The sequence below is a fragment of the Acomys russatus genome, chromosome 27 (assembly GCF_903995435.1).
Source record: "Acomys russatus chromosome 27, mAcoRus1.1, whole genome shotgun sequence".
In the NCBI taxonomy this organism is placed as follows: Eukaryota; Metazoa; Chordata; class Mammalia; order Rodentia; family Muridae; genus Acomys; species Acomys russatus.
This window is the reverse complement of record NC_067163.1, coordinates 49,422,158-49,434,194: the sequence shown is the minus strand read 5'-3', so window position 1 is coordinate 49,434,194 and position 12,037 is coordinate 49,422,158. Positions and strand designations below refer to the sequence as shown.

General features: G+C 36.1%; 1 protein-coding gene and 1 non-coding gene across 2 annotated transcripts in view; one reads left to right on the top strand and one right to left on the bottom strand.

Moving 5' to 3' along the window:
• Spock3 (SPARC (osteonectin), cwcv and kazal like domains proteoglycan 3) overlaps positions 1 to 12,037 on the bottom strand; it is a 404,228-nt gene that overhangs the window by 226,072 nt on the left and 166,119 nt on the right. Inside the window, exon 3 of the mRNA XM_051169561.1 lies at positions 1,428 to 1,473. Coding sequence (XP_051025518.1) covers positions 1,428 to 1,473 — 46 coding nt within the window. The remainder of the gene's footprint in view (positions 1 to 1,427; positions 1,474 to 12,037) is intronic.
• On the top strand, positions 6,301 to 6,435 carry LOC127210398 (small nucleolar RNA SNORA70). Its single transcript, XR_007833306.1, has one exon. It is a non-coding gene; the product is annotated as a small nucleolar RNA SNORA70 (small nucleolar RNA).

Sequence of the window (12,037 nt, the reverse complement as noted above, 5' to 3'; positions counted from 1 at the left end):
TTTTCTTAGCACATTGGCACAACTTATGGGTACACCAAGAGAAAAATATATTGTTGAAATCCTACTCAGAAGACTCAGTAACAACAGGGGCAATATGCTGATATGATGTGGAGTAGATAATCCAGTACTAATTTTGAAGCATGGCTTGGGTAAAAGTTCGCTTGATATTGCCACTGCTGATGATCCACAGCAAGATCTAAAGATTATTTACACTAACTTGTAAATATTTATGACATATGTCATTAGTTTGGGTATGTTGTTAGTGTGGGCATTAAATAGTGCCCTGTAAAAATCGAAGCATTGATGGACTGTCATCCAAACTAGGAGAGCTGTGAGACAGTAGACCCTTACCAAGTGGGTCTTGGCAGTGTACAAGGCCTTGAGAGGCATCCATCAGGAGAAGGCTGGGGCATTCCAACCCCTTCATCTTCCTCTCTTGGCTCACTTCCTTGTGATAACAATGATTTGCTCGCTCTGTAATGCTCTCCCTTCCCAGGTACCCACAGCAACAGGGTATCTCTCTCTTGGATTAGAACCTCAAGAAACATGCCCCCTAACCAGCTTGTATTTTCTGCAGGAGATAATGGCTGATTCTTAAGCAGGGCTTCTTCCCTGCATGTTATCTGTGTTTAGAAGAGCAATCTCTCAAAATTAGTTGAATTAGAGTTTAAAAACACATTCTAGATCTAATATCACAGGTTATAATGAATAAATAAAATATCACTTCTCTACAATTATGATAGTCTTTTCAGAGTTTAAGTGGCAAATATTAATATATGTATGTGAACTATAAACACATTAATGAAAATTGGTGGAAAAAAAAGTAAAGCTCCTCCGATTTTTCACATTCATGATTTTGGTGAGATGGCTAAGCCTTTTCTCATAGCACATGCATGTTGGGCGGTCTGGCTTTCCTCCCTTAGGTGAGCTACCAGGTAGCAAGTTCTAAGTGTTGATCTCAAGAATATTATTTTGTTCCTAGCATTTCCTTTAGTGTCTTGCTTAAGCCTTAGTTGAGTGTAATCACCAAGGGTGTCTGTTTCAAATAAAACATTTTAGTAAATTAAACTGGAGATAGTAACAATATTTCTTTTGTAAATTTGCACAGTTGGGTACTGATGAAAACTAAACAGAGTAACTTATAGCAGTCTATAAAAATAGACGTTTTAAATAAAGTTAAAAATCCCAAATCAGTAATCTAAACCACGTTTCTAAAAATAAATTTCTTTCTGACATAATCATGTACATAATTAGCTACTTTCTAACTTTATTATACTGAAATAAACATAGTGACTGCATAAATTTTCTATTCATGCATGTTAATGTGTTTAGCATTTTAAATTCTAACCATGCAATAAATAGTACTTCTAAAAAATATCAGTTATGAACATTTAAATATTTATATTTTTAAAAGATTAGATTCCTACCTTGATCAAATGGTTTTCCTGGACTCCAAGTGCGGAAGTAATCATCCTAAGGAGGGTAAATAACATGATTTAAGTGTATATGATCAACTAAAATACATGGAGTCATATAAAATATAAAATAATATATGAAACATAGAAGCAATATACAAACCTCCACTTCCTGCAATGGCAAGCAGCAAATTTTAAAAAGTAAAAAGAAAAGGAACAAGAGAAAAAGAATAGTTATCAAAAAGGAATACACTGTTTACAAGTTAAAGAAAAGTATTTCAATACATGTCTCATTTTCATTGGAAGCCAGAGGTTACTGTAACAATTTAATTATTTTTGTTGCCACTTCTCTTAAATATTATAATGAGCTACTTTCAGTTGCAATTCAATGTTCAATATAACATGCAGATAATTACCCCTAAGCTAATAAGCTGTAAAGTATCTTACTAGATTCCAATTATAGGACTTCATTTCCCACTAGTACAAGAGTAAATGGATCCATTAATATAACAGGGAAAATATCAAGTGATTCTGCAAAAGCCCATAGAGTATAAATAGACTTTATGCAAATCATTCACACAATAATTGAATAACCAAGGAGTTCATCAAAAATACAATTGGGAGATTGAAAATATGCACACCTAGTTAAATCTTGTTTAATGTTTAAATATTTAATGTGTAAAAGAACATACATATATATTATATATGTGCTATGTATTTAGTAAATATAACTGAGCAGCATAAAATTGGAGGAATCACGCTAACAAATATTGAAAGGCAAATCCAAATAGACCCAATGTATGTTTAACTTTAAAGCCTTGTAAAGTACAGTACCTATAGTGTCTTCAACCATGAATAAAATGATTCTGCAGCTCAAATTAACACACTGTTTTTAATGATAATATGATATAAGAAACAAAACAGTCTTGATGAAGTTGCAATAATTCCTGGTGCACACCTAGACTCACTTCCTCACATGAAAAGCTAAAGACCACAAGGAGTACTACAAGGCCAAGCAGGAGATGTATTTTTTCTTTTTATTACATCTTCTTCTTAAACACACACACACACACACACACACACACACACACATACACACACCTCACCTTCCAGTTCTTTTTCCCTCATTCATGTTTTTGTTGTGGTGGTAGTTTTCTCTCTGTCTCTTAATTCTGTGGCCCAAGTTTTAACCAGGAGCCTATGTGTGACTGTGGGTTTCCTACTTTTGTTTGTTTGTTTGTTTAGAATATAGGGTTTTCAGCCATGTTTCCACTTCACAACTGAATACATTCCCTCATACAGATGCTGTTAATAGTCCATTCTTTTGTGAGAAAAGATTAGATATTGTTGAGCCAAAACATGACTGTTGACAACAGGCATGTGTGGACCTACTGCACATCTCTGTTGTAAGATAATGATTATTTTGGCAGTGTCATGGCCACATGAAAGCACTGCATACATCCCCTTCCCTGTGCTGTCTCCTACCCTACCTTTCCCCTTTGTTGTTATTGTCCCTTGAGCCTAAGAGCAGGCAATATGGATATCCTGTTGCCTGATAAGCACTACTCAATTGTCACTTATTCTCAGTAAATTTTGTAGCTATGTGCCTCTGAATTCCTTTCATGGTAAAGAAATGTTTCTCTGATTATGACTGGGAGGGTCATTTGTTTATGGTTAGAAACAAGTATACTTAGAAATTTTAGGTTTAATAATGGAAATAATTCCAATGATTACACATTATTATAATATATACTTATTCAAAAATTAAATTTTATTTTAAAGTTCTTACTTTTTGTTATATCTACTCACCACAATCTTTGTGCTACGTACCCATTTCAAATGGAGGGAAAGAAAATCCCTTGAAGCCATATTTGTCAGTCCTGTTTTGTGCCCAAATAAGGTTATATTAACAGGGACAAATGATGGCAATTTGTACTAATAGGTTCTGTTCTAAATTATGTAGCATTAGATTAAGGAAGAACAGTGTCCCAGGATAATTAAATCAGCATTGATTGCTTAAACTCTTTGAAAAAATATCCCTTTAGCAACAATTACTGCATGATAGAATTCTTGAAAGCCTAGGTTTCAAATTAAATTATTTCCCTAAGATTTTAAAACATTGGAGCCTCATAGATGGCTCAGTGGTTAAGAGTGTATACTTACCCTAACATGGACAAGAGTCTGCTTCCAGCACCAACAATAGTACCTTTCAGTCACTCTCAACTCAAGTACCAGAACACTTGGCGTCCTCATCTGGGTTCACACAAATTCTCTAATGTGTACCTCATTAGACATACACACACACACACACACACACACCAACAAAATAAAATATTTAAACTTCCTGATTCTATGTGAAGATCATAGAATGCTTCTTTAATGCCTTTTATTTTTAAAACTGCATGTTTCTGCTTGATGATAAAACATCTACACTGCTACGGTAGTCTGAGTAAAGTTGCACTTGAATTATAGGTCTGCCTTTCCCACTTGGAAGACATCCTTAGAAAAATGATGATCTAGAACTCAGAACCATGAGAACAGAATTGGAAAAATAATATGTAGCAATTTGAGAGGGATGGTGGTGTGTGTGTGTGTGTGTGTGTGCGCGCGCGTGCGCACGCGTTATATTTTATCAGCAGAAATCAGGCATAGAAGGGTCAGAACACATGACAGCTGACAGAACCCTCTAGTTTCCCCCAAGTCTCAGAAGCAGTCATGGAACCACTATTTTTTAAAGTCTGTTGTAAAGGACAGTAGAAGGTAAGATTTAAGCCCAGTTAAATGTAACTAACCACTGTTCAGAATTGCCATGACCAAGTTTGATCAATTTGGACTGATAGCTACATACACCTACTACCATTAGAACTCTCTAGAAGATGTCAACTTCAACGTTCAAGCATGATCTCTGTATATGATTGCAGAGAAATTCACATAATGGGCTATTTTTAAAGATACTTGTTTGTGTTCTCAGATCAGTGGACTTTTACATGTTTCCTCGCTTACTTATTTGTTTTTCACAATATTTTGACTGCGCTAAACATTGGGAATTTTGCCAAGATGGGTAGCAAAAGTATTTTTTAACAGAAGTGCTCACTTAACCACAATTTCTTTTCCTTCCCAGGGCTTTCTGTCAATATTGGATGTTCCTTTTCTTCAACTTAGAAGCATTACAAGCTAGCTGGGGATTTAGTAATGAACTAGAATGAATCCTCCCAGCTGGATATATTTAGGTCTAGGAAAATGTCAACAAACATGAGTTTTTGAGAAACAAGCTAATTCTCACTCATGTGCAAAATCTCACCCTAGTGAATGACATACACCATTAGTGTGTAATATTGCCAGTATGAGACCTTGTCAATTTCTTATGCTTAAAGAAATAATTACTAGTTTTACAAGAAAGAATATGCTTACTATAATGTGCTGTATATACTGTTGTATAGAATTCCTTTTTCCTAGTTTTGCAATGCCTGTATTTCTTTCTATTTTGTGGTGTGTTTGTGTGTGTGTGTGTGTGTTAAAAAATATTCGCATTCATAGTATTTCAATCCATATAATTCTTTCTTGTGTTGAGAACAATGGACAATTTTGTGCTTTGTAAGCTCCTTGCAGCACACTGGACCTGAGTAAGAAAAAATTAGAAGGCATTCTCCCTCAAGGTTAGACAAACAGAAATGCCACCAGACATTAATAAATGTCTTCTGGGAGGAAATACAATTCATTTCAGGAACACTGACATAGAAGTACTGGATACATGGAAAAGATATTGAAGCAAAATATTATATAACAGAAAAGTGCTATCAGTAACAGACTTTCTGAATAAGTTATGGACAACTTTTATAAGGTTACGTTTTTGAAAGAATATTGAGATAGTTATAAAATATTGTATGCATTTCTCATCACTTAGATTTGCATCCATCTATCTGTGCTTTTGCATTTTTTGTAACAATTTTATAAAATAAACATGATAATTAATGTCACAAAACATTTTTCATTTAAACAGATAATGTAAGTTTTGAAGGTAGGAAAAGCCAGCACTCATAACAATAAGAATTTGCCTTTATAACTTATCATAACCTATTGTTATGTATGTAAATTGGTCATAAACAGAATTTTGTATCTGAACATCAGTTGTTCATTTTACTTATGTCTATATGGCTACATTTATATTGAAAATCCAACTTTAATTAACATCCCAGTGATACTTCTCACAAACAACGAAAACATATAAAATGTATATGGAAGCACAAAACACCTAGAAGATAAAATCCAGCTTCAGAAAAGTGAGTGATGCTTGACTACAGGACAATTCAAGTAAAAATAGAATTTTTCTGTCATAAAAACTGACACATAGGCCAATGGAATAAAATGGATGACCCAGATACAGGCCCTGTAACTTCACCCACCCAATTTTTGACAAATAGGACAATAAATAAACATTGAAGAAAATGTAAGAAAGACCATGATTGAATGGTACGAAGAAAATTATAGATAGATAGATGATAGACAGAGGATAGATAGATAGGTAGATAGATAGGCAGACAAATAGATAGATGATAGATAAATAAACTTCATATTTGACAATCTCCCCTTGGTTGGGTGGCCTGGTGGCACTCAAAGAAAGAATAAGCAGGTTATCAAGATGAGACTTGATAGCCTAGGATCATAAAGTGGGGGAGCAGGTCCCCCTAGGTTATAGACCTAGGGGAGGGGAATAGGATGAAAGTGGGAGGGAGGGAGGAATGGGAGGATACAAGTGATGGGATAACAATTGAGCTGTAATCTGAATAAATTAATTAAATAAAAATTTTAAAAAATCAACTCCAAAGGAGTCAAAGACATCAGTGTAAAAATGAAACTACTTGGAGTTAATTAATTTGGAATTAGTTTGGAATTAATTAAGTTGACCTAGTCTCTTTCTGCACAAGGACCTGGAGTGCAATGGTTGCAAGCAGCAGGCTCCTTGGTAGTATATGCAGCCTGATGCCTATATGGGTTGCCCTAAGGCACCTTAGGAACAATTTTCTGGCAGTTATTCAAGTCTCTGATCCAAGTGCTGTTTCCAGTCTGTGCTCCAGTCAGGCATTCATGGTGCCTTTGGGAAGCCAGAGGCCCAGTGTCCAGGATCCACAATGGTCAGGTCATCATGTTCATCTGCACCAAGATGGTGAATAAGGAGTGAGGAGCATGTGATTGAAGCTCCGTATAGAGCCAAGCTCAAGTTCCCTGGTTGCTGGGAGATCCACTCCATGAAGAAATAAGAGCTTTACCAAATTTAATACAAATGAATTTGACTACATGAAGTCAACTATATCCCCAATCAATTTACAGTCCCCTGGACAAGGGGTAAGCCCCACATTCCTTAGAGATTATGCAATGCTCTTCTGCACCCTATGAAATCACATTCAGGAATAAATCTAGAATCCAGTCTGCATTAGAAAGAAAGAAAGAAAGAAAGAAAAGAAAAGAAAGAAAGAAAGAAAGAAAGAGAGAAAGAAGAAGAAAGAAGGAAGGAAAGAAGAAGGAAGAAGGAAGGAAGGAAAGAAGAAGGAAGGAATGAAGAAGGAAGAAAGGAAGGAAACCATAAAATGCTAAAGGAAAAGGTAAGGAGTGGTCTATAAGATGTTGGCAGAGGGAATAACTCTAAACAATTATCCTGAGGTTCAAGAATTAAGGTCATTGAGTAACTTATTGGACTCACAAAGTTAAAAGCCTTCTTATAACAAAGGTATGTTTAAGGCAAGGATAAAGTGGTGGCCTGCAAATGGAAAAGATTCTTTGGCAGATAACTGTCTGACAGAGGATTGATATCTGCTATGCAAAGAACTCAAAAAATAAGTATCAAGAAAACAATCCTCACAATAAAATAAATAAGGCAAAATTATAATATCTCCAGGTTTTTTGAAGCATTACCAGATTAAAAACAAATAATTTATGAAAGTGAAGTTCCTGACATGTAGGAGTAGATGCACTTTGAAGATGACTCTACTAACTACACTTTACATTCTGGTCATAGGCCCATCTCTCCTCACCTCCCGGTCTTAGCCTCCCTCCCTTCCCCCCTCCCCTATTCATCAGAACAGGGGAACCCCATTTCCAAGCAACTACAGCTCATCAAGTCCTATCAGGACTGGGTGTGTCCTCTTACCCTGAGGCCTGCCAAAGCATTCCTGCCAAGGGGAAGTAATTGAAAAGCTGGCAAGAGAGTCTATGTCAGAGAAAGCAGCTGCTCCCCTTACTAGGGGACCCACACGAATCCTGAGCTGCCCATCAGCTACATTTTTGTAGGGATCCTCGGTCCAGTCCTTGCAAAGTTCTCAGTTGGTACTCAGTCTCAGCATTCTGTTTTCAGTCTCTGGTTAGTTGGCTAGGTTGGTCTTCTTGTGAAGCTCCTGTCACCACCAGCCTCAAGGCTCCCTACCCATCTCCCAATGTTTGCCTGTGAGTCTCAGCATCTATGTGAGGCACTGCAGGGTGGAGCCTCTCAGAGGACAATTCTACTGGACTCCTGTCTGCAAGCATAGCAGAATATCATTAATAATGTCAGAGGTTGGCTCTCTTCTATTGGGTGGGTCTTGGATTGGGCCAGACATTGGTTGGATTTTCTCTCAGTCTCTGCTATATCTGTTTTGTCTTTATCTCTGTATATCTTGTAGGCAGGGTGAATTTTGAGTAGAAATTTTTGTGGGTGGGTTGATGTTCCTTTCGCTTCACTAGGAGACTTGTCTTGTTAGAGGGTGTCCTCTACAGTCTCCTATGGCCCCTGTTACTACTACTAATTTGGGTATTCATCTTGTAATTAATTTTTTAAAAACAGTTTCATTCTCTTATCCTTGAAGAAAAACTTGGTTTCACGGATTGATCGAACAATAACATATGGAAAGATATATTCAGGATTTCTAAATCTAGAATATAAAATATATTCAATTTTTTTTACCAAAATAGATATTCAAAAACCTGGAGAATCTTTTAGATTATACCTTCCACTGTTTCAAATGACTTCTCAGTCAGCTGTCATTCACATGAAAAAGCCAAGGAGAACACCCAATGACACATGGTCAGTACTCATTTCCTTGCCTTCAGTACATGGAATTCTGGGAAATAATGTAAAACTGGGTTATTAATTCACTGTGTTTGGAACTATTGATTATTCAAAGAAATGAGTGGAAGTCTTCATATCATGTCATTAGGCAGAATGGTAAAATTAGATAAGTTCTGATTCCCCATGGGAGTTGGAGATGGCAATGTGCCTTCACAGACATTAATACAGAACCTCCAAAGTGTCTTTTGCTCCGCTAATATAGATATAAGGCAGGAAGTGATACTTTACAGCAGTGTCTCACTAAGTGTTTGATACAGGATAATGACATCAGCCTTAGATTTTGAATATCTGATGTTGTAAAAGACCCTTAGGGCATATGCTGAGGAATCACCCAATTATCTACCCTGAACAAATTGTCAGTTCAACTCTTATTCACAATGATATGAACTTTCTGACTTGTCTCATACCTTAGTTTATGTTTCTAGGATTTTTATTCATTACCTTGATTCCAAACAGTTTACTTGCCTAATTTTCCAGCTTTAAAGGAATGATCTCTATTTGGTGAAGACATGTCACCATCACAGCACTCCAACTCCTAACACCCAGGAAGAAATAAAATGGGTCCTGGTCTCAAATTCTATTCAATGAGGAAATAATCATAAAACAATGAATCAAAGAATAGTTCTGACCACCTCTTTGGGGAAAAAGACAGAGACAGAGTTTCTATACTCAAAGTTCCAATATTTTCTAAAGAGCATTTCAATCAGCAAAATGCTTATATTTGGGATAAGTACAAAAACATCATATAGTAGGCATTTTTCAAATTTGGACAACCATTACACATTGTATTCCAATATCAAGAACCAAAGAAAAATAAAACAAGTCATTATGCATACTGCTACATTGCTAATCCTTCAATATAAATGGAAAAGTTTAAATATTATGACTATGTGACATCTTCTGATATAATGGAATGCAAACACCCTAAGTCTATTTTTATTTTTTGTGAGCGTAATCTGCCAAAGCCTCTCATTCACAACTTTGGATTTTCCTATTAAGTCTAGCACATCATTTGATTTAGGTCCCCTGCCTTAGATAAATCATGGCACATTCACCTCTTATGATAGCTGAGAATATAAAAGTGGAAATTCATTGTTTAAAATGTGCTGTATGTTATCACAGGGCTATTCTCACCTCTGGTCCTATTAGAGGAAGAATGGCTGTCTTAATAACTCAGTACATAAATTTCACAAACCAGGAATTGTCCCTCTGTAGAAATCCTTAAACTAATTTGGTCACAGGAATGCTGTAAGTATAAGAAACGGTTTGTCTGAGGGGAAAGGAATTATTCGTGTGAAGCAAATTATCTGTTTCAGGCCCCCAGGTGTCACATTTATTATCCAAGTAGCAGCCATTTTTCCAGGTAGAGTCCTAGAATCCTGAAAGAATTCATTTATAACTCTTTGGTGAGCATTTTATTTTTTAAGAGTATTTTATGTTCCCTGACTCACCACAGATTAAATACATAAATAAAATGAATTGCGAGGGAAAAAGGCTGTGCTGGTGGGACAACTCCTCAACAGTCTCTGGAAATCTTTGCAAATCAAGGTAAGAATCCCTCTTCTCATATGGGGAATATAATATCCCGGTTTGTCATACATTAGCATATAGAACATATGATTCGATTATATCAACGAAAGTCACCAAAGGATAGAGAGGCTCTATTCTTGTTTATTTGTATTTTGCAATCTTCAATGCCATAATTAGCCCCATGGGCAAATTCTAGTTTCTGTTATTCCACACGGAGTCAAGGTTAGCAGTGAAACTACAGTCAGTTAGACAGGGCTATCTCTTACAAAGTTACCTAGATAAGAGCCCCACCTACTCTTTTATAGATTGTTACGTGGAACTTATCACAGTGCTCCAGCATGTGTTGCCTTTCCCTTTTGTTTTAGGAAAAGGAACTTGTACTACATGATTCTACACTGTAGTTCCACTGTGGAGGAGATTTGTACAAGGTCAGAAAGTAAGATTTAACAGAAAATCTCTCTGTTCACAAAAGAAGCCAAAAAAATCTTTCAGCTGGCTCAAATTATTAGATCCTGGGATGGAGAGATGACTCAGCACCTCAGAGTACTTGCTTCTGTTGCAAAGGACTCAGGTTTGATTTTTCATCACCCACGTGGTAGCTTATACGCATCTGTTACAACAGTTCTAGGAAACTATTTCCTTGACCTTGGTGAACATCTGGCATATGTGTGCTACAGTAACATATATGCAGGCATAAGTCATACTCATAAAATAAATAAAATAAAAAATGTTAGATATCAATTTGAGACACGATAGTACCCCAAACCTGACATGCTTAGGTATACAACTCTTGCAATTCTGACAATACTCAAAAAATACTATACATGTATCAATGAAGAAATTATTGAAGAAAAAATTCTAGAATTGAATGAAAATAAAACAGCATATGAACACCTATGAAAAACAACAGAAGTTATTTCTAAGAGGGATGTTTATATCCCTAAAAATCTGGGACCTATTAAATGAAGTTCTTAATAATATGACCCCCGAAACTGGGGTCAAAGATGATGCCAACAAGGAAGGTTCCAGGAGTGACCCAGGACAAGACAGAGAGAAGAATTTAGGGTCTTGGAATTCAGGGTGGAAACTGAGGAATTAGGGAAGAGCCAGTGGTGGCCCAGATTAAGACATGGGTATAGAGGCCCATAGCAGGCAGTGATAAAAGAAGAGGCAGGCAAAGGTGTGTACCAAAGACTGTGGTGAACTCTCAATGAAAACTAGGAATAGAACCTGCAGTGCTCAAATCCAGTCTCACAGGGGAAAAAAACTAGCAGGAAAACCTTATGAATGTTGTACATACCCCCACCTAAAGAAGTAAAGTTACTTGAAGAATGACCTAACACATAAATTGGTTCTTTGAAATTAATAGAACTGACAAATCTTTAGTCAAATTCACCAAAACAATTAAGGATTAATTCTCAAATAAATAACCTTAAAAATGAAAAAGTGATATTATACAATCAACAATTTAGAATATCAAAAGGATATATCTAAAATTCCACTAAAGTTGAAAATCTACATAAATTGGTGGATTCCTAGGTGTATATGACCTACCAAAATTAAACTAAGATAAAACAAATCATTTCCAATATCTGTATCACCAAAAGTGTCGAAGCAGTAATAAAAAGAGTCATCCATGTACGGAGAGACTAAGAACCAACTTGATTTACTGTAGAATTCTGCCAGAAATGCAAGGAAGAACTAACATCAATACAACTCAAATTATTCCATTAAAAAATGTATGGAGGGTCCAACCTTACATGGATACCAAAGCCAGGTAAAGATATAGCACAACTAAAAGCAAATATTAAAAGGTTCTCCCTGATAAACACAAGGTTCAAAGATTATCAATAAATTTCCTTTAAAATTTTTTTATTAATTTATTCTTGTAACATCTCAATGGTTATCCCATCCCTTGTATCCTCCCATTCTTCCCTCCCTCCCATTTTCCCCTCATTCCCCTCCCCTATGACTGTGACTGAGGGGGATTACC